The 23993-nt window shown below is 45.9% G+C and overlaps 1 protein-coding gene across 2 annotated transcripts; it reads right to left on the bottom strand.

The window, feature by feature from the left end:
- Positions 1-1560: 1560 nt before the first annotated feature.
- On the bottom strand, positions 1561-12571 carry Sting1 (stimulator of interferon response cGAMP interactor 1). 2 transcript variants are annotated; one of them, XM_034517733.2, is made up of 10 exons: positions 12440-12571; positions 8879-9430; positions 8248-8384; positions 7921-8010; positions 7364-7587; positions 7050-7233; positions 6684-6792; positions 3454-3692; positions 2662-2848; positions 1561-2255 (listed from the first exon to the last, which is right to left on the bottom strand). In XM_034517733.2, exons 5-10 carry the CDS (start codon positions 7585-7587, stop codon positions 2062-2064), a joined length of 1137 nt encoding a protein of 378 aa, XP_034373624.1. In that variant the 5' UTR covers positions 7921-8010; positions 8248-8384; positions 8879-9430; positions 12440-12571; the 3' UTR covers positions 1561-2061. The 2 variants fall into 2 exon arrangements, with proteins under 2 accessions (XP_034373624.1, XP_076768924.1); XM_076912809.1 differs by lacking the exons at positions 8879-9430; positions 12440-12571 and having other exon boundaries at positions 8248-8658.
- Positions 12572-23993: the final 11422 nt, after the last annotated feature.

Below are 23993 nucleotides of genomic sequence, written 5' to 3'. Positions count from 1 at the left end.
GGGGACTGGTGGGTTGAACATAATCAACCTGGAGAGGCCCCTTATTCTAGGCTGGTTGCTGAAGGAGTGTTGGGCGTGAGAGAGGCTCCTCCGTGTTGTGGCAAGATGGCTGTGACAGTCAGAGAGAAAAGAGACTTTCCCACACTTGATTCCCACGGCTCTGCTATCCTTAGAATGACTGGCTTTCTCTGATCCAAGTGTGTGTGTGTGTGTGTGTGTGTGTGTTCTCCAAAGTGACATGTTGCGAGTAGTTTTGCTTGGCCGCGCTGCCAGCCCCCATCCAGCTTCCCTTTTGCTCTACCTGCCCTTGCTCCAGGAAGTGGGCAAACGCTACCAGCTCCCATCTGGCTTTTCTTGAATCCTCAGACAAAAGACACACAGAGAGTTTGTTCCTTTACAGTTTGCCTTCTTGACACAATTGCTGGGTGCTGATATCTCCTGCCTGGAAAAGCGTGTCCTTACCAATTTCTTATCTCTGCCTCTCCCACTTGCCCTAAACTTCAGTTGCTAAACTCCCCTGACCACATTCTACAGAAGCAGCCTGTGTGGTCACTCCATTTTGAGATCTCACATGGCTCTTAGTTCTTTTCTCTCCAAAACAAGGTGAGCCTGTTGTCCTCCAGGGACCCGGAAGTCTGTACATTCCACCCAGCAATTGGCCATGGCTTTCTTTACAGACAGATCAAGAACCAATTGGAGAACAGGACTTTAGCATCAGAACCTCCCCCTACAGTGACACCGTATTCAGAAACACATAATGAGAACTGGGGCCACAGCTCAGTGGTAGAATGTTTGCCTACGTGAACAAGACCATGAAATGGATCATCAGTACTGGAGAAGACACACACACATAAAACAAGGGGAAGTTCAAAGTGAAACACTGAGCCCTTGTAATGAGACACAGAGGTAGAGGGAGGACACATGTCAAGTCTGGGTAAAGCTGATAGGAACGACTGTCTGCCCTCCTAGCTGGGGGTGACAGTGCCACCACAATATTGTTACAAGGGCATAAGGTAGGCGTGGTGGCTGACTGTTCCCAAGGAATGTCCTGTCTCCTCACATATGCCTCCTTCCTGGTCCTTTCACAGATTGAGAGCATTTGTTCAGTGGCTCCTGCTTCTTTGAATGGTCCCTTCCCTGGACACAGCTATGTACCACTTATGGCATCTGTGTGCTACCTCCACTCATCCCCGGCTCCTGATCCTTCAGCCTGCCACTGGAGGCAGGGACACTGAAAGTAAGGTGGGGTGTGCCCTCAGCGTGAATGGTGGGCTCTGTCTGGATTGAATGGCACCCATTGCCCACGCCTTGTAGCAGAATGAGGAGTACAGGGAGTGCTGTATATGCCCTCAGACATGGGTGTCAGGGGTGATGTGTTCCAGTTCCTCATAGCTATCTCATCCTAGCAGAAAAAGATGTGTGCTCTTACTGGGTAATTTGAGGAGTGTCTTTAGAAGGACCATGTACAAGGACATGATAGGAAGAGACCAGGCAGTAAGTACACCAGTGTCACACAAATACCAGTGCTAGGGGCAAGAAGAAGAGGCCATTCTAGAAACCTGGGAATAAATATGTTTACTGAGAAGACAGCCTGGCAGGGCAGCCCACTGTAACTGCATACAGCTACAGAACAGATGTTCCTTTTCCCTCTCTCCATCTACTGAAGTTCCATTAAACATACATGACCAGAAGCTGGAGGGTTGGAGTCTGCTGGTACCATCCACACAGGTCAATGGAGAGCAAAGAATATCTGGAGCATCCATGGGAGATACTTGGCCTTTCTCTCAAGTTTACCAGGCATTGACACCAAACATCTACATGTATAATCTTCACAAACCCTATGAGTGGACAGGGAATGCAGTATGACCTCCTTCAATAGTGGGCTTCAATAGTATGACCTCCTTCAATAGTCGGCTGAGGCTCAAAGAGGTGAAATGGCTTGCCCGGGGATGTGGAACTCATCTGGAGATGTGACGTCTCCATGATGCACCCAGCCATTGAAGGAAGGCTCAGTCAGGAGGCTGAAGGATCAGCAGAGCCCAGGCAAGGCTGTCCCATGCCTCAGATGAGGTCAGTGCGGAGAGGGAGCGGCTGATCCATACCACTGATGAGGAGTCTCGGCTCTTGAGACAGTACGGAGGAACGAGGTGCCACTGAGGTCGGGGGAGCACTCATGGTAACCTCCTCCTTTTCTTCCTGACGAATGTGCCGGAGCACCTCCTGAGACAGCGAGAAACTGTTTCCCTCTGTGGGTTCTGGAACAAGGATGTAGGGTGGTGGGGTCAACAGGATGCATGCACCCTTAGGAGCTGCTGGGATGATCCTTGAACCTCCTTCCCCTCTTCCCACCTACACACAGCCTCTGAGAGGATCCCAGATACAGAAATAGTTATCAAGGTCACGGAAGTCCACCCTCCTGCTTTTGAGATGATGTTCAGAAAAGGGCAAAGACCTGCCTAAGGTCACACAGCCAAGGAGAGGCAGAATCAAGACTGGCCACATACTGGTGACAGGAAGGCATCTTTCAGTGGAGGAGAGGGCAGGGCATAAGCCCTCTGACCACTTAGGAAAGCCCAGAAAAGGCTGCTTCCTTGCTCTCTGGCTCCTCAGTGAGATGCTGGGATTCCTGATTCCTGCCCTCCAGCTGTATCAGTCTCTTACCTTGGTAGACAATGAGACGGCAGTTGTTTGGAGACTCAGGGACATCTGCCAGGATTTCCTCAAGTGTCCGGCAGAAGAGTTTGGCCTGCTCAAGCCGATCCTCCCGACTGAAGCCAGCTTTGCTATCCTGTGACATGGCAAATAGGGTCTGCAAAGGGGTGGCATACTCCAGGATACAGGTGCCTGCCTGGTGGGGGGAGAACAGGGTTAGACTGAGCCACAACCCTGACAGGTGAGTTGTGGACTCTGATGTCATGGGTGGAGGCCCTACTCCCTCGGTCTGCAGAAAGAGAGGCCTGGGATATGACTGCCCTGCTAGGGCCTCTGATGCCTGCTTCCTAACTGTAGCCCTGGGCTGGGCTAAATCCTTCAGAGATCCTTCTCCTGTGATCCAGGAGCATGGCATTCTGACTGGAAATGGAGTCTTGGGAGGGTTCTAGAATTTTGCATTGCTTGGGGCTTTTCAACACCCACACCAAATTCCTCAAGTGCTCTCAAAGCCTTCATTATCGTGTCCCTGAGTCTCACTTTTCTCCATTGTAGAATAGGGACCATGCCTGTCTCACAGATTGGTGGTAAGGTTTAATGAAGTGGCCTTATGGTATACATAGAATAGCTTCTGCTCCATAAATGTTACTCCTCAGTGTCGTTTGGAACTGAATCTTGCCTTGTCCTGGGACCAGCTGTGCAAACAGGCTCAGAGACAACATTAATTCTTGTCAGCCTGTGGCTAGAGATCCAGGGTTCTTGGGAGATGGGCCCTTTTCCCCAAGCCAAGCTCTGTACACTCACCGGCTGCCCATTCTCCAGAAGCTCATAGACACTGTTGGAATAAACACGATTCTTGATGCCAGCACGGTCTATGTTTGTCTGGGGCAACATATCTCGGAATCGAATGTTGGGGTCAGCCACACTCAGATCATCAGGCACCCCACAGTCCAACGGAAAAAGGATATACAGTCTTCGGCTCCCTGCACCCGAGAGCATGTTATTATGTAGCTGATTGAACTTTCGGATCCGGGCCTGGAGCCCTGCAATAGGGAAGCCCAAGGAATCATCTTATTACTTTCTCTCCTACTAAATCTAGAACTAACACCTAGCTCATTAGCCTCCTCAGGATGTGGCCACAAGAGACTTGGGTGGTCTGATGTCTCTCATTGTACAAGAAAGTGATTTGGGGGAAGGAGGAAATATTCAGGGATCTCCTCTTTCCACCCCTTATTCTGTTTTCGTGTGTGTGTGTGTGTGTGTGTGTGTGTGTGTGTGTGTGTGTGTGTATGTAGCCCTAGTTGTCCTAGAATTCCCTCTATTAGGCAAAGCAGAGCATGAACACACTGAGATCTGCCTTCCACTGCCACCCAAGTGATGGAATAAGCCACCATTCCATGCCACTGAGTTTCTGTGTTGGTCCCTACCACCACTACCACAGTAGTCGGCCCTGAGAAATTGTCAGAGCCCTGGTTAGTGACATTCTCATTCTCTGAGAGAGTTTCAGACAGACATCTAGCTCTAAAGCCTTCCCGGCATCCAAGAGATTCAGGAGAGCCACAGCCTGGGATTGAAAATCTGGGCAGCCCGGATTCCAAACCTATCTCCTCACTTACTCATGACTAGGTAGGTTGCTTCTCTCTCAGAGCCACAGTTTTCTTATCTAACATGACTGACAGGGGCTAGACAGACAGCACAGTGGGCAAGAGCACCTGCTGCTCTGCCAGAGGAACTGAGTTCAGTTCCCAGAAGCAACATCGGATGGCTCACAACCACCAGCTCCAGAGGAGCTGACACCCTCTTCTGGCTTCCATGTTCACCTGTACTCAGGCGTGCATATCTACAGACAGACAGACAGACAGACAAACAGACAGACATGCATACACATAAAGAAAAAATAAATCTTTGGTGGCGCATGCTTTCAGTCCCAGCACTCGGGAGGCAGAAATAAATGATTCTCTTGAGTTTGAGGTCAGCCTGATCTACATAGAGAGTTCTAGGTTAGTTAGGGTTACAGAACGAAACCCTGTCTCAAAAAGGGGTATGGGCTGGAGAGATGGCTCAGTGGTTAAGAGCACTGGCTGCTCTTCCAGAGGAGCTGGGTTCAATTTCCAACATCCATATGGTAGCCACCCATCTACAACTCTAGTTCCAAGGATTTGATGCCCTCTTCTGGCTTCCATGGTTACTAGGCACATGCAAGCTCAGATAAGCATGCAGTCAAAACACCCATATACATAAAAATAAAATTCAATAAAAGTAAAAATTATATTAAATACAAAAATCTTTTTAAAAATGAGATTAAAATAAACTATGAATGATAATGACTTCACATAGTCATATAAGTTTAAAAAGAAAGGGCACATTAGCAAGATCTAGCATATAATAAATATTTTTCAAGCCAGGTGGTAGTGGTGCATGCCTTTAGTCCCACTCAGGAGGCAGAGGCAAGCAGTTCTCTGTAAGTCTGAGACCAGCATGATCTACAGAGTGACAGGACAGCCAAGGCTACACAGAAAAAAACTTGTCTAAAACAAAAGACAAAAATAAATAAATACGTTTCAAAAGCACTTGTTGGGGCTGGAGAGATGGCTCAGCAGTTGAGAGCACCTGCTGCTTTTCTAGAGGACTTGGGTTCATGGTGGCTAATCTTCTGTTACTCCAGTTCCCAGGGGATCCAAAGCCTTTTCCTGGTCTCTGCAAGCACTAGGCACTCACAGGGTACACAGACATACATGCATGCATGCAAAACACCTATATAAGCAAATTAAAAAAAAAAAGAGAGAGATTCATGAAAAGCCAGGTGTGGTGGCACATTCTACAATTCCAGTCAGAAGAACCACAAATTCAAGGCCAGCCTGGCTAACATATGAATTCCATGTCAGCCAGGGCTGCCTAGTGAGTTCCTTTTTCAAAAGACAAAAGAGAATGGACAGGACTCATATGAGGAATGCAGAGACATACACCTGTAACCTAGCTTTTAGAAGACCAAGGCAAGTGGAGAATTAGGAGTCTGAGGACAAACACACAGCACACACAATTCACACAGGGGGACACTCACAGACTTCAGTTACAACAACCAGATAAATCTTTTTTAAAAAGAGGATAACCAGGATAACAGAGGATAACAGCTGACACTGTGAACTTGATTCTCAGAACCCATATAAAAGGCCTGAAAGCAGGGGGGTGCATCGTAATCCCAGCATTCCAATTCAGAGGTCCGAGGTGATAACAGGGAATTGGCTCTGCAGCAGCAGAAATAAGACCCTGCCTCAAAAAAGTGGAAGGAGAGAACTGACTCTGTGCACAGACCCACGCGCATACACACACACACACACAATAAAACCTGAAGGGAGAGGAGACAAAGGCAAGCATTCATAGATGAATCTTGGGCCAAGAACACCAGCCATCGTCCCATCTACCCACACCATCCGCCTCTTCTGTGTCATACCTGAAGGTCCAGGAGCATAGGGACTTTGAGAGGACCAGGAGGTCAAGTACCCAGCTGAGGTGCAGTTCAGTAGGATTTGAGAGGAACCGATAGACAGTAGGAACAGGGCCATACAGCTCTTACCACGGTTTTATTGTAAACCGAGTGTAATAGTCCTGTCCTTGAGCTGGTAAGGCAGCTCAGGTAGCTGGCTGCTTACTAGATGTGTGTAAGGCCCCAGAGTCAGTCCTCAAGACAACAAATGAGTTAATTACAAAACAACAACAATAACAAGACAAGTGTGGTGGTTCACACCTGAAATCTCAGGGCGTGTGAGGTAGATGAAAGAGGGTCAGAAATTCAAGGTCACCCTCAAATAAATAGGGTGATTTAATGCACCCTGGGTTTATGAGCTCCTGTCTCAAACATCACACTCAAACTCTCTAACACCCTTTACACTGACAGGGATGCTTTAGGAATTTAATTATATGGCCGTCATGGAAATACTTTGAAAAGCACAGCAAAAAAAAAAAAAAAAAAAAAAAAAGTATAGCAAAAGCTGTGTGTTTTGTTGTCCAGCAATGAACCTGCAGAGGTGGCCTACCTGGCAAGATCAGCCGCAGGTACCCAATGTAGTATGACCAGGCCAGCCCGTGGGCGACATTCAAGTTCTTTTTTTCACAGACCGCAGAGACTTCCGCTGGGGCCAAGCTCTGTAGACAGCAGAAGGGCCTGAGGGACTTTCCAGGGAGACCTCCAAAGCCCGTCTCTTGCAGAAAACTTTCCCAACCAGCTGTACACTTGCTCTCATCATTGCTATTAAGCCCACCATCCCAAGCCTTCATAGCTCCACACCCAGATCTCCCACCTTTTAAATTAGTCTCAGTCTCAGCACTGAACTCAGCACGTCAACATTAGCCATCGTCCCATCTACCCACTACCTATACCATCCACCTCTTCTGTGTCATACCTGAAGGTCCAGGAGCATGCATAGGGACTTTGAGAGGACCAGGAGGCCAAGTACCCAGCTGAGGTGCAGTTCAGTAGGATTTAAGGGGAAGCAGTAGAAATAAGACGACAGTAGGAACAAGGCCATACTGCGGTTGGGGCAGCCCAGGCAGGCGCGCATAGCCTTCCAGTAGCTGCCGTGGTACCTGCAGGGGACAATCTAGCCTCAGATCCCAGCTCAACTCAGCTGATGATGTTCAGGGAAGGCCAATGTTAGGAGTCAGGGGTATGATACTTGCTGGATATCTAGTCTCCATGGAGACCGAAGAAGGTTACCTGGACTGAACATGGCGCAGCTCTTCAGCCAGACAGCAGAGTTTTTTCAGCAGCAGTCCAAGTTGCTCCGAGGCTAGGTAATGTACTAGATGCTGCACAGTGTGAATTGGATCCCCTGCCACCCAAAGGAACATCAGGCTGGCCACCAGCAAGACCAAGGCTGCTTGTTTGGAGCGGTGACCTCTGGGCCGTGGGATGGCTGGATGCAGGTTGGAATACGGCATCTGTGGGCATCAAGAAATCCATAGCTATGCTCCTGGGTCTCTCCTGACTACTCATTTCCTTGGGTCTCCCATCCCAGCTCGTCCCAGGGGCTGCTCTTGGATACACCTCTCTAGGAGATGTCCTGGGCACAGAGCATCCTACAGCACCTGTCTAGGAGAGGTTCCTAGTAAACAGCGCATACATGTGAGCCCCCACTGAGCTCACTGGTGTGATAAAGAAGGAAGAAACTGAGTCCAAGACCTAGACCTTAGAGTGTTCTATGCTGACCTGCCAGCCCAGGGTTTCTCCCACCATGGAGTACCAGGACAATACTGCCCCGTTTCTAAGCCTACCTTCTGCTTCCTAGACGGAGGTGTTCCTGGAACAGGAGAGACAGCGAAGCAGTTCCGTAGCTACTAGCAAGTGGCCTCTCAATGGGTAGACTGAAAACGAAATGTTAAAAACTGCAGCTTCCTCAGGAAAACCACAGCACTGGCCCCTTGCCAGATCACAGTTTTCAGTGCTCTGGGAAGACGCTTGTTTTCTGCCAAAGCGCCCCCACCCCACCCTGCCAGGCTAAACGAGGTCTGAGTATAGCAGGGGGAAGTGAGGCTTGAGATAACCCCACCTCCCTAGCCCTTTCCTTACCACAAGCTGAAGGTGTTCAGAAAGTCACTCACCAGCAGCCACAGCCCCGCCACACTTTAGATTCCTCTAAAGGTCCCGGGATGTAACACACTCTAGTGGACACCCGGCAGGACTCCACACAAGGACCAAAAGAAGGGTCCCACAGAATTTCCGGATGCCTCAAAATCTTCTATTATCGATCCCCGGGACATCAGACGGGAGGCGGGGGATGGACAGGAGAGATTGAGAGGTTAAACAGCACACTTTACTTCCGTAAAGAATTTAGTAGAAAAAACTTAGGAGAGGAGGGGCGCCCTTTTCGGGGAAATGACGCCTCTCATTTAGCTAGCTCAGAATGGCTGAGTGGGAGGGTACTAGAACTAAGTAAAAGGTGCCAGGTGCAGATAGCCAAAGGCTTCTAACACTGAATCCTGTTTTGCTCAGTTCCGTTCTCCCAGCGCCCCTGTTTTTCTGGTTTTTTTTTTTTTTTTTTTTACAATTACAGTTGTTTGATTTTGGTTGGAGGAGGATGCGGGACAACTTATGAGTCATTCTCTCCTTTCACCCTGTGGGTACCAGGGATCCAAAACAGATCCTTAGGCTTAGCCACAAGCCATCTGGCCAGCTCTTTATCCTTCTTTTACACGAAGATGATCTGAGCCCAGAGAGGTACAGTAACTTTACCCAAGTCAGTGAGGTCGCGAAGCCTGAGGAGTCGCTCAGAAGTCAGTTGGCTCCATGCCTTGTTCTAGAAGCAGATGGAAGATGCCTGGCACAAGGAGAAGCTGGCTGCTGCGGCCCAGGACAGGAGCACTTCATCCCTTTTAGGCAAGAACCTGAACCCTCCCCATATCACAAGCAGAGACAGGAAAATCCCGACATTCAGAGACTCCCCTTAACTCCCGGGAGTATTCTGGCTTCCGGGAAAATCTCTGGATTTTTAAAAACAATTTAAAACAGCAGGGAACTCCCTATACTTTCTCTTCCTCATAGTTGCTTCACATAAAAGAGTTAACTGGGTAGATGGCAACATGAGAAAGGATGACTCCTTGCAGTAGGAATCTGGGCGATTTTTATTCCGTTTTCCCTTCCTTCACTACATGGAACAAAAATCATTTGTATGATGTATATGGTATACGGTAGAACAGAAGGATGGATAGGAGGACACATACCTGTAATTCGAGCACTGGGGAGGCTGAGGCAGGAGGAATGGGCTGAGTTTCAGGAAAACCTGATCTATATAGTGAGCAATAACAAAGTATTCAGAAAGGAGGGGATGGGAAAATGGATCAGAGGTTAAGAGCCTTGGCTGCCCTTCCAGGATCTAAGTTAGTTTCCCAGCACCTATATGGTTGTTCACAATCTAACTCCATCTTCAGGGCTCTGATGCTTCTTCTGGTCTCTTCCAGTACCAGGCATGCAAGTGGTACAGGCAAGACATTATATACACTAAATAAGTAAATAAGTTAATTAATTAATTAATTAATATGTTATTTATGAGAACATCCAGGAGAGACATCAATACTCTCCAAGGCTGCTATAATTAAGTGTCATAAAACAACATAAATGTATTCTCTCAGTCAGGTGGTGGTGGCTCATTCCTTTGATCCCAGCACTCAAGAGGCAGAAGCAGGTGGATCTCTAAGTTTGAGGCCAGCCTGGTCTAAAATGGGAGTTCCAGGACAGCCAGGGCTACACTGATAAACCCTCTCAAAAAAAAAAAAAAAAAAAAAAAGCAAAACAAATGAACAACACAATTTTATTCTCTCTAAAGCTTGGTAGCCAGGGACCAAGGTATCTGAAGGCTCGAAAAGAGTCTCCTTGCTTCCTTCACCGCTAGCAGGCCTTGGTTGGCAGGAGCTGAATGTCTGTCTCCGTTCTCACCTGTGGCGCTGCTGGGCATCTGTCTTTATCTGGCATTTCTTTTTCTATGGACTCAGTTAGATGGCAGTAGTGCTCCACCCAGTGAGCTTGCTTTGCCTCTGTTACATTCAAAGACGTCCAAAAAATGTCCCATGATCTGAATGTCACATCCATGGTCTGAATATGGTTTCCCTTTCCAGGGATGGGTACTTAGTCCCACCATGGTTCTCAAAGATGACGGGGGACTGGGGTTAAAGAAGGTCATTAGGGTGGAGCATCTGTTATCCAATACTGGCGGATTTGTAAGAAGAACAGAGCAGTGGAGATACACACTAATGCCTCAACCGTGAACAGTGGTTTGCTCCTGTACTTCCAGCACTTGGAAAGTGGAAGCAGAAGGTTCAAGGTCATTCGTGGATAAATAGTGAGTTCTAGAACAGCCCAGACTGAATAAGAACTTGTCTCAGAAATCATAAATAAATAAATAAATAAATAAATAAATAAATAAATGCATGTGTCTTGTCTTCGGCCACATGATGCCCTCCCTTGGTGTTTTGCCAGCAAGACAGTTAGAATGAGGTCCTTTGGCACCAGAATTACAAACTGAAATAAAGCTGCTTTCTTTGTAGCCCATCCAGGTTGTACTGTCCTTTTAGCAACAGAAGACAGACACAGACACAATACTAGAGGACAGGGCTTCAGCATATTGGGGATACGATCAAATCTCTGGTCAGTGACACAAGAGGTTTGAGGAGCTGACTAGAACCCTGAGGCCAGGCCTGGGAAAACCTGTGTAACAGAGCTTGCCTGAGACTGTCCTCCACCTATAGACAGACCAGCTTTACAGACAGGCAAGGAGTGTATTTGTCTGTGATCAACTCTCATCAGCCGAAGAGAAGACCAAAGGCCACAGAGGCAAGCTAGCTTCAAGTTGCTGTCTGGCATACAGACTGTTACTCTCACGTCCTTCTTGTAGTTGCTTCTTCTGTCCAGAAACTCACAAGTGCTAGTCTGAACAGGTTCTTATTTCTATTTCTAGGCCAGTTCTATCTTCTCCAGCACTCATCACTGATGCTTTTGGAAGATATCTCTTATTTACCCACTCAAAGGAAGCTTCATCCTGACAAAGCGTGAATGGGTCTGGTAGCCTCTGGCCCACACAATCTCATCATGACTAAATCCTAGTAGGAAATCAACATTGGGGAAGTTTTACTCTCAGTGACCTCAGTGGACCTGTGACTCAGTCTAACTTCTGTCTTTCTAGCAGTGTGACTTTTGCCAGGTGTAATTATGTATTCCATGACTGTAACATTTAGAAGGCCGAATACAGCAATACAGTGAGACTACTTTACAAAGCATAATCAAGTAGCAGAGATTATTCTTGATCTTAGCCACAAGACCAGGAAGTGAGCCACAGAATTGATGTGTGTGACTGAGCTGCCACCACTCTTCATAGCTGTTCCACCTCCCCAAACAGAAACCCTGCACCCTTTGAGCAACCGTCTCTGTCCCTTTCTCCTTACAGCTATGCTCTAACCTCTACCTTCCACCTTTTTCTAGAGTTTCTTTTTGAGACAATATAGAGTTTTGATTTTTTGAGTTACCATTCAAGATGTCTGGTTTTGTAACAGACCCCTAAACCTTAGCACAACTGACTTCATGACAGAAGGACCATTTAGACCATAAAACTCAAGGCGTAGATGGTACCACCAGCAAAATAAAAACAAAGACCAAACCCATCCATAGTCCATAGTTCTGGGAAAGTCTCTAAATATACTAGTCTTGTTTTCAGACTTCTGTAGTACCAATCCTGGCTAACTATTCTTGATGACTGAAGAACATCAGCTAAGGATAGAGTTGTGCTTGAAAGCTCTGTTGGGGGTTGGTCTGTTGCTATGAGTATAAATGCTGACCTTTGTGTACAGATCCTCAATTCCAAGATCTTGTTACCATCCAGATGAGTGCATTCTCATGTATACCAGCCTTTGTTGTATAAACCTTACTCCCCAATTTAAAGCTATTGGATACTAAAAGGTTAGAGCCTGTGAGTAGGCAGGAGAGAGAGGAAGGCGGGACCTGAGTGAGGGATCTCCGGAGAGACAGCAGAGAAGAAGGCAGAGGAAGAGAAAGCAGGAGGCTGTCATCAGAGGAGTTAGGTCATGATCATGTGGCCAAGAGAAGTGCATCTGGAGGCCAGGCTGGTGAAGCAGAAGCAGCCTGGGTGAGCCTCAAACAGCAACTAACAAGGGGCGTATGGTTTGGATACGGGTGAGAATAGCTTAGAACCTACCCAGTCTAAGCTTAGAGCTTGTAAATAAAATACCAGTTTCTGTGTCTGTTATACTGGCTCGCTAGATTAAGTAATTCATTGACAAAGCTCACCTGGGAAAGGTTTGAGGTGACACTGGGATCCCAAACATCCAGTGTAGTTGCCAGCTGGCTAATAGCGACTTTCTATTGGCTTAAACGTGTGTCTGCGTGGTCTCCTCCGGTACATGCCTCACATCAGGTTTCACGATGCAAACAAAGTGTGTTTAGCAGATTCTCTGCCTCCCTACCTCCCCCTCCCTCCCTCCTCCTGCCCTTTCCCGTAACTGCCCTGCACACTGGGCTACTTTCACTTCACACTTCACAAGACTCTTTTTGCCCTCCTCCTACCTCCTCAGCTCCTCTGCCCTCTCTTTGTCTCTTTGGTTTTTGTTTTTTTTTGTTTGTTTGTTTGGTTGGTTTTTTTTTTTTTTGTTTTGTTTTATAATGGTTTTACTCACATTTACATGAATTTATATAATGCATGTATACATTACAAGCCAGGATTAGAAGTTTAAGGTCATCCTTGCACTTCTTGGCTACTTGGCAAGTTTCAGAAAAGCCATGGACGAGAACGGGAGGCTCAGTGCTGGAGAAGGCAGAAAGAAGGCTTGGTACAGGACTAAGCCTGACAACCTGAGTCCTGAATTTGCTCCCAGATCCTACATGTTGGAAGGCAAGCACTGACCCACAAAAGCTATCCTTTGACCTCCACACCTGTGTGCATACACATACACTAATAAATAAATAAGTGTAATTGCTAAATTTAATTTTAAAAATCTCCAAGCAGGGAGGTGTTAGCACACACCTTTAATCCCAGCACTAGGGAAGCAGAGGCAGGCAGATCTCTGAGTTCAAGGGCAGCCTGGTCTACAGAGCAAGTTTCAGGATGGCCAGGGTCATACAGAAGAAACCTTCTATAAACAAACAAACAAACAATCTCCAAGAGGTAGAAAACAGCTAAGCATATATTCCAGGCACAGACCCATAATTCCAGCTACTTGGAAGGCTAAAGCAGGAGAATCTCAAGATCCAGGTCAGTCAGAACTACAGCTTGAGCAACATAGGGAGACTCTCTGAAAATCAGAAGTAAAAAAAAAAAAAAAAAAAAAAAAAAAGGCTGGGTACCTAGCTCAGTGGTAGTATTATTGGGTAATCGCCTCAGGTTATGAGGAACTGAGTCAGGGTATACTGGGCAATAGTCCCTAGCCATAAATCATGGCTTAACCCCAGCCTGACTGTTCGCTCCACCTGCACAAACATATGCCCGGTAGCAAAAACAACCCACCCTGCTTCTGGTGAAGCCACAAAAAAATAGCTGTAACTTCCTGGTAGCTACTCATGTATGCGTGTATGTATTTACACTGACCCTTAGCACCTCTACATGAGCTCGTTTTCATCTCTCAGGAATGTTGAGGCCCCTCACTGTTCCAATAAAGCAGACTGTTGAGATGGAGTGTGTCTGCCTCATTTTCTCAACAACAATAACAACAAACTTTCCATGATCTATTCACCGAGAGACCTCACTAAGAAGCTACCTCAGGCCTACATCTTAAGTGCTGGGATAACGGGCTTGTATCACCACACCCCACTCTCTCTCTCTCTCTCTCTCTCTCTCTCTCTCTCTCTCTCTCTCTGTGTGTGTGTGTGTGTGTGTGTGTGTGTGTGTTATATGTACATGTGAATAAGCCTGTGTATAAAGTCCAAACAAGGGCATCTGGTGTCCTCTATAATTCTCTGACTTATTCCTCCAAAGAAAGGTCTCTTCCTGAACTCACAGCTTGCGGTTTCAGTTAATCTGGCAGACAGAAAGCTCCCCCAGATTCTCCTGTCTTCATGCCCCAAGCATTGGTATTACAGGCATGTAAGAGACCATGCCTAACTAGTTATATGAGTGCTAATATTTAACCCAGGTTCTTGTGGTTGTACAACAATACTCTTAACAACTGGACATCTCTTCAACTCCCTTTTGGGGTTCTGTTCTGTTTCGATGTGGCTTTTGGTTTTGTTTTGAGATTTTACTGTTAAGTTCTGGCTGCCATTGAACTCACAAAGATCTCCCCATGTCTGCTGTTGTAATGCTAGGATTATGGGGCACTCTAGCCTATTTTGTTATTTTTAGACACTTTCCATGTAACCCAGGCTGGACTCAAATTCAGTATATAACCCAGTCAATTCCTTATTCTGCTGCCTCAGCCTCCTGTATTCTTGTATTACAGGTATGACCCATCAGACCAGGCTTGCTTGCTTGCTTGCTTTCTTTCTTTCTTTCTTTCTTTCTTTCTTTCTTTCTTTCTTTCTCTCTCTCTCTCTCTCTCTCTCTCTTTCTTTCTTTCTTTCTTTCTTTTTTGTTTGTGGTTTGTTTGTTTTGTTTTGTTCGGATCCAAGTTTATTGTGGCTTTTTTTTTTTAATACAAAGCAGTTCTATTTTTTGGGATATTATTAAAATATTGGATATTTTATTTACATTTCAGATGCCATCCCCTTTCCTCCTTTTTGCTTTTATACAAATTTTTTAAATGTTGATCAAAGGCTTTTTAAGTTTGGTAATGCTCAATAACAAGATGCCCATACAATCAGAAGTGTAACCCAATACCCAACCTAGATATATCAACTTTCTTTGACTGATGGAGACACGTGAACATCCTCTCTCTCTCTCTCTCTCTCTCTCTCTCTCTCTCTCTCTCTCTCTCTCTCTCTCTTACTCTCTCCTCTCCTGGCTCCTCCTTCTCTCCTTACTCCTCCTTTTCCTCTCCTTACTCCTCCCACCTTAGCTCCTCCTACATATCACCCTTCCTGTTAAAATAAAACTTTTCTCTCAAAATACAATTAGAGAATAACTATACCAATTTGTGTCAGTAAGGTACAAGATAGACCTAATACCCAGTCCATCATTTTGTTGACTAACCAGAACCTCTGTCATCTCTCCTAACTAAAACACTTAGTTCTGAACCTGGCTTTTTTCTTGGCTTTCGAATGAATGTCAACTGAAAACCATCCTCTCAAATCTTTTCTCTCAAAGTAAATAGCCAGGATTGGCTATGAGACTATAAGTCTTCAACCCCGTCAGAAATCCAGGATAACTGAGTTAACTGAAATTATGGGAAGCACAAAGCATAGCTTCTAAAATTTAGCCAATTTATAGAGATCATTGAACACCTGGACAGTCCCTATACTACAAAACATTGGAGCATGTGATCTTCAGCCTTCTGGCCCAGGATCATCTGACAGACTTAATGATGCAGAACTATTAAGGGCTGATTACTCTGTCTTGGCAGATACAGTCAGTTGACCATTCCACAAGTGTGTTCTTTTCTGGATAATAATTTGTCTGCAGATGAAAAGAGGCAATTCTTGCCTAGTGGCTGTCTCACCACAACTGGAGTAACTCCAAAGATGCTCAATTTCTTCTTAGAATCCAAGACAGGAAGCTGTCAGGAGCAGACAGGTCTCTAATCAAAATGAACATTACTACAGAAATGTTTGTATCGTCAATTCTGTGGACTTCTGAAGTTTTGAAAACCAACTATTCATGTAAGGCAATCTGGACTGTTGTCTGTTAACTCCTCTCAGCTATTTCTAAATAAAATATAGAAAACACCCTAACAATAAACTCAGAGCCATGAATTTGCTATAGTTCCTTAGCTCACAAGCTAACCATCTCAAATCAGTTAAAAAAGTTAAAGAAGAACTGGGTCTAAACCTTGTATTCTTAAATGTGTTATATAGGCACAATGCCTATGAGAGTAGCAATATTAATCTCACTTTTATATCAATAAGAAACATGTACCAATGAAACCTTAAAATTGAAATCAAAGTAAATTTTGTACTATTTGAGAAATTATAACTTCATCTTAATAATAATTATACAATTTTCTACCAATAGGTTATGGCTATGCAATAAATCTTAGCTATTCCTCCCTGTTTCAACAAAACCACTACTTTTCTCTAGAAAGACAGCCCAATATTAACCACCTCAGTCCCCAAGCCCAGGGAATAGGAGTACCGACTCTTCATTAACTTCTTCAAGCTGATTATGGGCATTGAGATATTAGAAGAGGGTCAGGGGGGAGAGTAAATTGATAAGCTTCTGATGCTGTGTCTTTACTGCATCCAGCTGGAATTCCAGGACATCAGAGGTTCGAGCAGGTCTGCTCAGCTTGCTCAATGAGTAGTTACACCAAGGCTGTGTATTCTGCAATATACAATTCTCAAAACAAATTTTGGTATCAAGATAAATTTTTGTTTGAATTCTGGAATCTAGTCTTCTGGCGGCCTGCCTCTGTCATGTCTAATCCATATAATTCTGGGAGTTTCTATGAGGGTGTGCTCCCACCATCCTCCCATTCCCGCCTCTCTGCTCTTGAATTTCCCAACACTAGGGAATCCAAACTTTCAGGCACCAAGGCCGCCCACTTCCACTGATGCCTGGCAAGACCACCCTCAACTACCTATACAGGTGGAGCCATTAGTCCCTCCCTTTGTGTTCTCTGGCTGGAGATTTTAGAATGGCTACTCCAGCTCGTTTCTTAGGACCATTTGCTTGAAAAATTGTTTTCCAGCCTTTTACTATAAGGTAGAGTCTGTCTTTGTCACTGAGGTGGGTTTCCTGTATGCAGCAAAATGCTGGGTCCTGCTATGTATCCAGTCCGTTAGCCTATGTCTTTTAATTGAGGAATTGAGTCCACTGATGTTAAGAGATATTAAGGAACAGTGATTGTTGCTTCCTGTTATTTTTGTTATTAGAGGTGGAATTATCTTTGTGTGGCTATCTTCTTTTGGATTTATTGGAAGAGGATTACTTTCTTGTTCTTTCTAGGGTATAATTTCCCTCCTTGTATTGAAGCTTTCCCGCTATTATCTTTTGTAATTTTGGGTTTGTGGAGAGATATTGTATAAATTTGGTTTTGTCGTGGAATATCTTGGTTTCTCCATCTATGGTAATTGAGAGTTTTGCTGGGTATAGTAGCCTAGGCTGGCATTTGTGTTCTCTTAGGGTCTGTATGACATCTGTCCAGTATCTTCTAGCTTTTATAATATCTGGTGAGAAGTCTGGTGTAATTCTGATAGGTCTGCCTTTATATGCTACTTGGCCTTTCTCCCTTACTGCATTTAATATTCTTTCTTTGTTTTGTGCACTTGGTGTTTTGATTATTATGTGACGGGAAGTATTTCTTTTCTGGTCTAGTCTATTTGGCGTTCTATAGGCTTCTTGTATGTTTATGGGCATCTCGTTCTTTAGGTTAGGGAAGTTTTCTTCTATAATTTTGTTGAAGATATTTATTAGCCCTTTAAGTTGGGAATCGTCACTCTCATCTATACCTATTATCCTTAGGTTTGGTCTCCTCATTGTGTGCTGGATTTCCTTGATATTTTGTGTTAAGAACTTTTTGCATTTTGTGTTTTCTTTGACAGTTGTGTCAATATTTTCTATGGTATTTCCCACACCTGAGATTCTCTCTTCTAGCTCTTGTATTCTGTTGGTGATGCTTGTGTCTATGACTCCTGATTTCTTTCCTAAGTTTTCTATCTCCAGGGTAGTCTGCCTTTGTGATTTCTTTATTGTTTCTACTTCCATTTTTATGTCCTGGATGGTTTTGTTCAATTCCTTCACCTGTTTGATTGTGGGGTTTTTTTTTTTTTTTAATTCTTTAAGGGATTTTTGTGTTTCCTCTTTAAGGGATTCTACCTGTTTACCTGCGTTCTCCTCAAATTCTTTGAGAGTATTATTTATGTCCTTCTTAAAGTCTTCTAACATCATCATTAGAAGTGATTTTAAATCTGAATCTTGCTTTCCTAGTGATATGGGGAATTTAGGACTTTCTTGTGTGGGAGAACTAGGTTCTAATGATGCCAAGAACCCTGGGTTGATGATGCTTATGTTCTTGCGCTTGCCTTTTGCCATCTGGATCTCCTTAGTGCTACCTGCCCTGTCTCTGACTGGAGCCTAGCTTTCCTATTATCTTGGTTGTATCAGAACCGTGTGGGGTGGGTGTTACTACTGGGGTTAGAGCTGGGGCCCAAGATCTGCTCAATGCTCAGGCACAGACCAGAAGTAAACAGTGCTCCTGGCCAAGAGTGAATTCCTGGGTTCTAGTGGGTCCCAGTTACTTCCTGTTTGGGGTGGGTGTTGCTGTCTCCTTACCTAAGATACTGTCTGGGTTAGAGCTCCTAGGAAGCCCACTTCCTCTAGGTTCTGTGAGATTGGGGGCAGAGCTGCTTGCCCAGAATCTGCTCAGTGCTCAGACTGAAAGGCTTGTTTGTATTTTTGAGACAAGGTTTCTATATATAGACTTGGCTGTCCTGGAACTTGCTCTGTAGACCAGGCTGGGTTGGAACTCAGAATTTCTTACCTCTCCCTCATGAGTGCTGGAATTAAAGATGTGCACCATCAAGGCCAGAACAGCAGACTTTTTTTTTTCAAGATTTATTTTTATTTTAAATTATGTGTAGATGTTTGTGGATATGTGCACATGAATGCAGGTGTCTGAGGAGGCCACAACACTGAATCATTTCTCCAGCCCCTGTTTGTTTGGTTTTAGGCAGGGTCTCACTAAGTAGCCCAGGATGGCATCAAATCTATTCTTCCAGCTTCAACCTCTTAAATGCTGAGATTACAAGTATAGCTCACCATGCCCACTGGCCATTGGCTTTTTGGATAGACTATAAGCCATAGGAGGACAGAACTTAACCTCGTTCAACCTCTTATGTGGCCCCAAGGCCAACACAAGTAAATCCAAAGGACCCAGCAATCTCTCCGGAGGTTGAAAGAGTAGCCAGGCTTCTCCTTTGACTATAGACAGCATATGTAAGAGAAGCTAAAGTGAGTGTCAACTTTGGTAATTAGGAAGTGCTTTCTACCTATGCTGCCTTCGGTGAGAGGGAAATGGGTTTGCAAAAAGCCTGGTGAGCTCTGGGAGGCACAAGCTACAGAAAGATTTCAAACTGACCCGAGGATCTGCATCCCCAAGTCCCAGGCTAGCTGGGCTGTTAAGGATGTCACAAAGATATCTTTGTAGTGTAGGGGTGGTTATTTTTCCACTGAAGGAACTTGCTTCGGATTCAGACTGGTGGAACAGAGCTGACGAGATTCAAATCACATTTCCTCTTAGCCTACCTCTTCTCGGCCTTGGGAGATGCCATGTGACTGGCTCTAGTGACACCTGGTGGCCAGTTAAACTAAAAGTCTATTAGGTTCAGGTTTGTTCCTCCGGGCCTAGTACAATGTCTGGCTTGGGAAAAACCTTCTCTTTTGAGAGGTAAAAGGATGACTGAGCACAGACTGTAGAGATGAAAAGGGGGATGCTATGTCTGCGGACAATTCACCTGCTCAGGCATGTGCACATAGGGGAGCTTCTGGTGGTTCTCCAGTCCCTCTCCTGTGCCTGTACTGTGTGCCAGGGACACCTGTGAGGCAGGCAAAGAGCTATTTGAAGAAAGGACAAGTTAATTAAAGCTGCACATGCACCTGGGCTCCATCGTGCTCAGGAGTTATGAATAGAGACCAGTGGGTTGCTGGTAGTGCCGGAGCAACACTCCTTTCAGAAAGAGGATTCTGGTATGGAGTTTGTAGTAGGGTATGCACTCAGACTGCATGGGCCCTCACCAAAGGAAGGGAGGGTATGAGGGAGAGAGAAGGGAGGAAGAGAGAAGGAACTTAACTTTCCACAGCCAGACTGCCTCAGACCTAGCACTCTCAATCCTAGCTCCTTGGGTCATAGCAGTTGACTCCCTAAGACAGAAACACAGACAAAAGGAGCCCAGAGGAAGAAGCAAGGCCCTTAGCCTGTCAGGTAGCTGTTACATCTACTCTGGACTCTGAAGCCTACCAATGCCCTCTAACCAAAACCCTATTGTCTGTTCTAAACTGAGTATGCATCCCCCAACTCAAGCCACGGACATCCCTTCCCCACCCATTCTGTTTTGTGCACACTCTCCAAGGGTGTGGACGGCCTTGCCCTCTGGGAATAAGAATTTTTGGAAATGTGAAAGAAACTAAATGCCAAGTGCATTTAGATCTAATATGATCTGCAAGCACCCAGAACTTGAAAAGCTGAGGTAAGAGAATTGTCATAAGCTCAAGGACAGCCTGGGCTATACAGTGAGCTCCAGGATGGCCTGGGCTGGGCTAGAGTGAGACCCTGTCTCAAAATATTCAAATGGGGGTGAGGAAGGCTGGGGAGTTATTGCAGCTGGTAGAGTTCTCTCCTAGCATGCATGAAGCCCTGGGTTCCATCATCAGGGTGTAGCAGTACAACACTGTAATACCAGAGCTTGAGAAGTAGAGATAGGAGGATCAGAAGTTCAAGATCACCCTTGGCTATATAGTAAAGTCAAGGCCAGCCTGGGCTACAGGAGACCTTTCATATAAAACATGAAAACCACCACCACTGGCATCGGCTATCTATGGCCCAATTCTAATCTTGCCCACAATCCTCCAGTGGCAAGATCTTTAAAGGCAGAGATGGAGGAAGGCTTAGGACATAGCCGTAGTCTGTGTTATCTTCACACTGCATCTACCAGCTTGTTTCTTTTGGCATCAGACCCATGGGCTGGACAGAGTCTGGCGCTTACCTACACCTGGCTTTTGGCTTTCATTCCTCCAGACTATAGAGTGAATATTTATCTGAACTAGGCTTGGTTTTAGTCTGATAGATCAACCAGAGACAAGGCACTGCTGGAGTACAAAGACACTATCTCCAGTTGCCCTGGCTGAAACGATGGGACTTAAAACCCCTAGCACAGGAGGATAAAGCCTTGATGCCATAGAGCAGAAGAAAGCTGAATTGTGGACCTGGGCTGTCCTATGCATCCTTGGAAGGAAGTGTGTCCCCAAACTAGACCTCTGTGAGGGATTCCACTACTCCAAATCTCTGGGATTGTGTTCCCCTCGCCCTTGATGCCAGGTCCTCATATGTATTGCCCTGAGCTTAAAATATGCCCAGACAGTCAATCATTCCATCCTCAACAAGTATTTACTGAATCCAATCTCTGCGGCAGGCACCTCACTATGTGAACAAGACCATCCTAGTACTGCCATTAGGAGCGTACATTTCAGTTAGGCGGAAAAGAAGCATGGATTCACAGCTGAGGGAAAGATAGGATGTAGGTTCCAAGGGCCTGGTGGTGAAAGGGTGGCAGGTCTAATGCAGAAGTTTAATCGATCACAGGAAAAGTCCCAGAGCGTTGTTCCTAAGAAGAAAAGAATTTTTAGGAGGATCTCTCCTCCAATTGCTGGACAAGAAATCGTGAAGAGGACCCGATGCTGGCTGGTGTAGCTGTTGGAATGAATTAGGAGAGGCAGGCAGAACAGAATAGTAACTAGGCATGGAGGAACAGGACACCTCCACCTCCAGTGTGATGGCCTTGAAATGTAAGGGCTGAGATGCAACACAAGAATAGCGTGGTGAGTGGGAGCTGTGTGCGGAGGGGAGAAGGGATCTGTTGTGGAATCTGAGGAGTCTGACCGAGATCCATCACAATGACCTGGGCAGTTGCCAGAGGACAGCGGACGATGAGGACACGGCAACGCTCTTGGTAATATCCTGTCTAGCGTCCAAGACCCCGATTCAGGATGCCCTATACTTGATGTGGTCCGAGTTCCCCAAAAAGCCAGATAAATGGAGTCCCCAAAGGTATTTATCCCTCCCTTTGCGCTTTGGTAAATCGTGATCATGGCTCGCCTTCCCGGCATGCCTCCTGGCAGTGACATCATCGGCTCGGTGCTAAGTCCTAGGCTTCGCTAGATGGCGCTGTTCTCAGCTGAGAGCCACGGCGGCAGTAGCTAATGAGCACCTGCCAGGCAGGTCCTGCCTGCCAGGGTCATCACACCACACCGCCTGGGCTGAGATCCCTGCTGATTGCTTCTGGCTCACGTCTCTACTTTTCCAGGTTTCCCTCAGGCCTCCAAGTCAGGAGCCTGCGCTTCCTTCATGCCGCATTCTTGGGAGCACTTATTCTCAAATGGACAAGCAGGCCGACAAAAATGTGGATTCTGTTGTCCCGTTTCACAATAGTCTTAGAAAAGACTGTCTTCCAATGCCTTAGTTTACCTTAAAATGAGATGGAAATAAAACTATCTTATAATATTCTTAACAGTGGTAGGTCGTGGGGCTGCCCCACACAACGGCCTGAGTTGTTCTCTCTCTGTCTCTCTCTTCTTCTGTGTGTGTGTGTGTGTGTGTGTATGTGAGAAAGGGGGAGGGGAGGGGAGAGGGAGGGGAGGGGGAGAGGGAGAGGGAGAGGGAGAGGGAGAGGGAGATGCTTGTGGGTGCACTGCTTACCTGTGTGTGCACATATAGAAGCCAGAGGTCAACTTCGGGTGTCTTCTAATAATCTTCATCTTACTTAGTATGTGCACATGGACATTCAGTGGTCTCCCTAAAGTTACAGTTACAATTCTGAGCCACCAACTTGGGTGCTGGGAAACAAACTCTGGCTCTTCGAAATAGCAACTTGTGTTCTTAACCACTGAACAATCCTCCAGCTTCTCACCTTAATAGAGATGAAGATGTCTCATTTCATCCAAAATTTGGCATTGCAGATGGCCTAGGGGGACATCCAGCCTTACTGGCATCTGCTTTTCTCTGCCCTGCTGCCCCAATGTTACTGGGTACTGAGGATCCAAACCCAGGTCCTCATGGTGGCTCAGCAAGCACTTTACCCCTGCCTGTCAATTCAGAGACCTCCACTCTAGGATGTTTGTTTCTTTTTGTTTGTTTGTTTGTTTTGTTTTGTGTTTTAAGAAAAAGAGTCTCACAGTATAACTCTGGGTCTCACTGGTTAACTCTGGCTGTTCTGAAACTCAGAGACATGCCTGATTCTGCCTCCCAAGTGTTAGGATTAAAGATGTGCTGCCCTTCCCCCCCCACTCCACCCGTGTGTGTGTGTGTGTGTGTGTGTGTGTGTGTGTGTGTGTGTGTACACCACCTGTGGCCAGGATCCTAAGTATCTCAAAAGGTATTGAACACTGTGGAGGCGGGCTCAGGCTTCAGTGAGCTGCATCATCTAAGTGCTGAGAACAAAACTTCAGTCCTCTGGGAAAGAAATAAATTCCACTGAGACACCATCTCAAGCCCCAGAAGCCAGAATTCCTTTTTGTTTTCTTTAAGGCTTATTTATTTTTATTTTGTATGTTTATGGGTGTTTTGCTTGTGCTTTTGTCTGTGTACCAGTTGAAATGCCTGGTACTCTTGGAGGCCAGAAGACAGCATTGGATCCCCTGGAACTGGAATTACAAATAGTTGTGAGTCCACCAAGTAGCTGCTGGAGACTCATGCATGCTGGGTGTGGTGGTTTGAATATGCTTGGCCCAGGGTGTGGCACTATTAGGAGGTGTGGCCTTGTTGGAGTAGGTGTGGCCTTGTTGGAGGAAGTGTGTCACTTTGGAAGTGGGCTTTGCAACCCTCCTCCTAGCTGCCTGGAAGTCAGTTTTCTCCTGTTTGCCTTTGGGACAAGATGTAGAACTCTGAGCTCCTCCAGAGCTATGCCTGCCTGGACACTGCCATGCTTCCTGCCATGATGATGATGGACTGAACCTCAGGACCTGTAAGCCAGCCCTAGTCACATGTTGTCCTTTATAAGAGTTGCCTTGGTCATGGTGTGTGTTCACAACAATGGAAACCCTAAC

The sequence above is a fragment of the Arvicanthis niloticus genome, chromosome 14 (assembly GCF_011762505.2).
Source record: "Arvicanthis niloticus isolate mArvNil1 chromosome 14, mArvNil1.pat.X, whole genome shotgun sequence".
Taxonomy (NCBI): domain Eukaryota; kingdom Metazoa; phylum Chordata; class Mammalia; order Rodentia; family Muridae; genus Arvicanthis; species Arvicanthis niloticus.
Note: the sequence above shows the minus strand (reverse complement) of the source record. Positions and strands in the feature narration are given on the sequence as shown.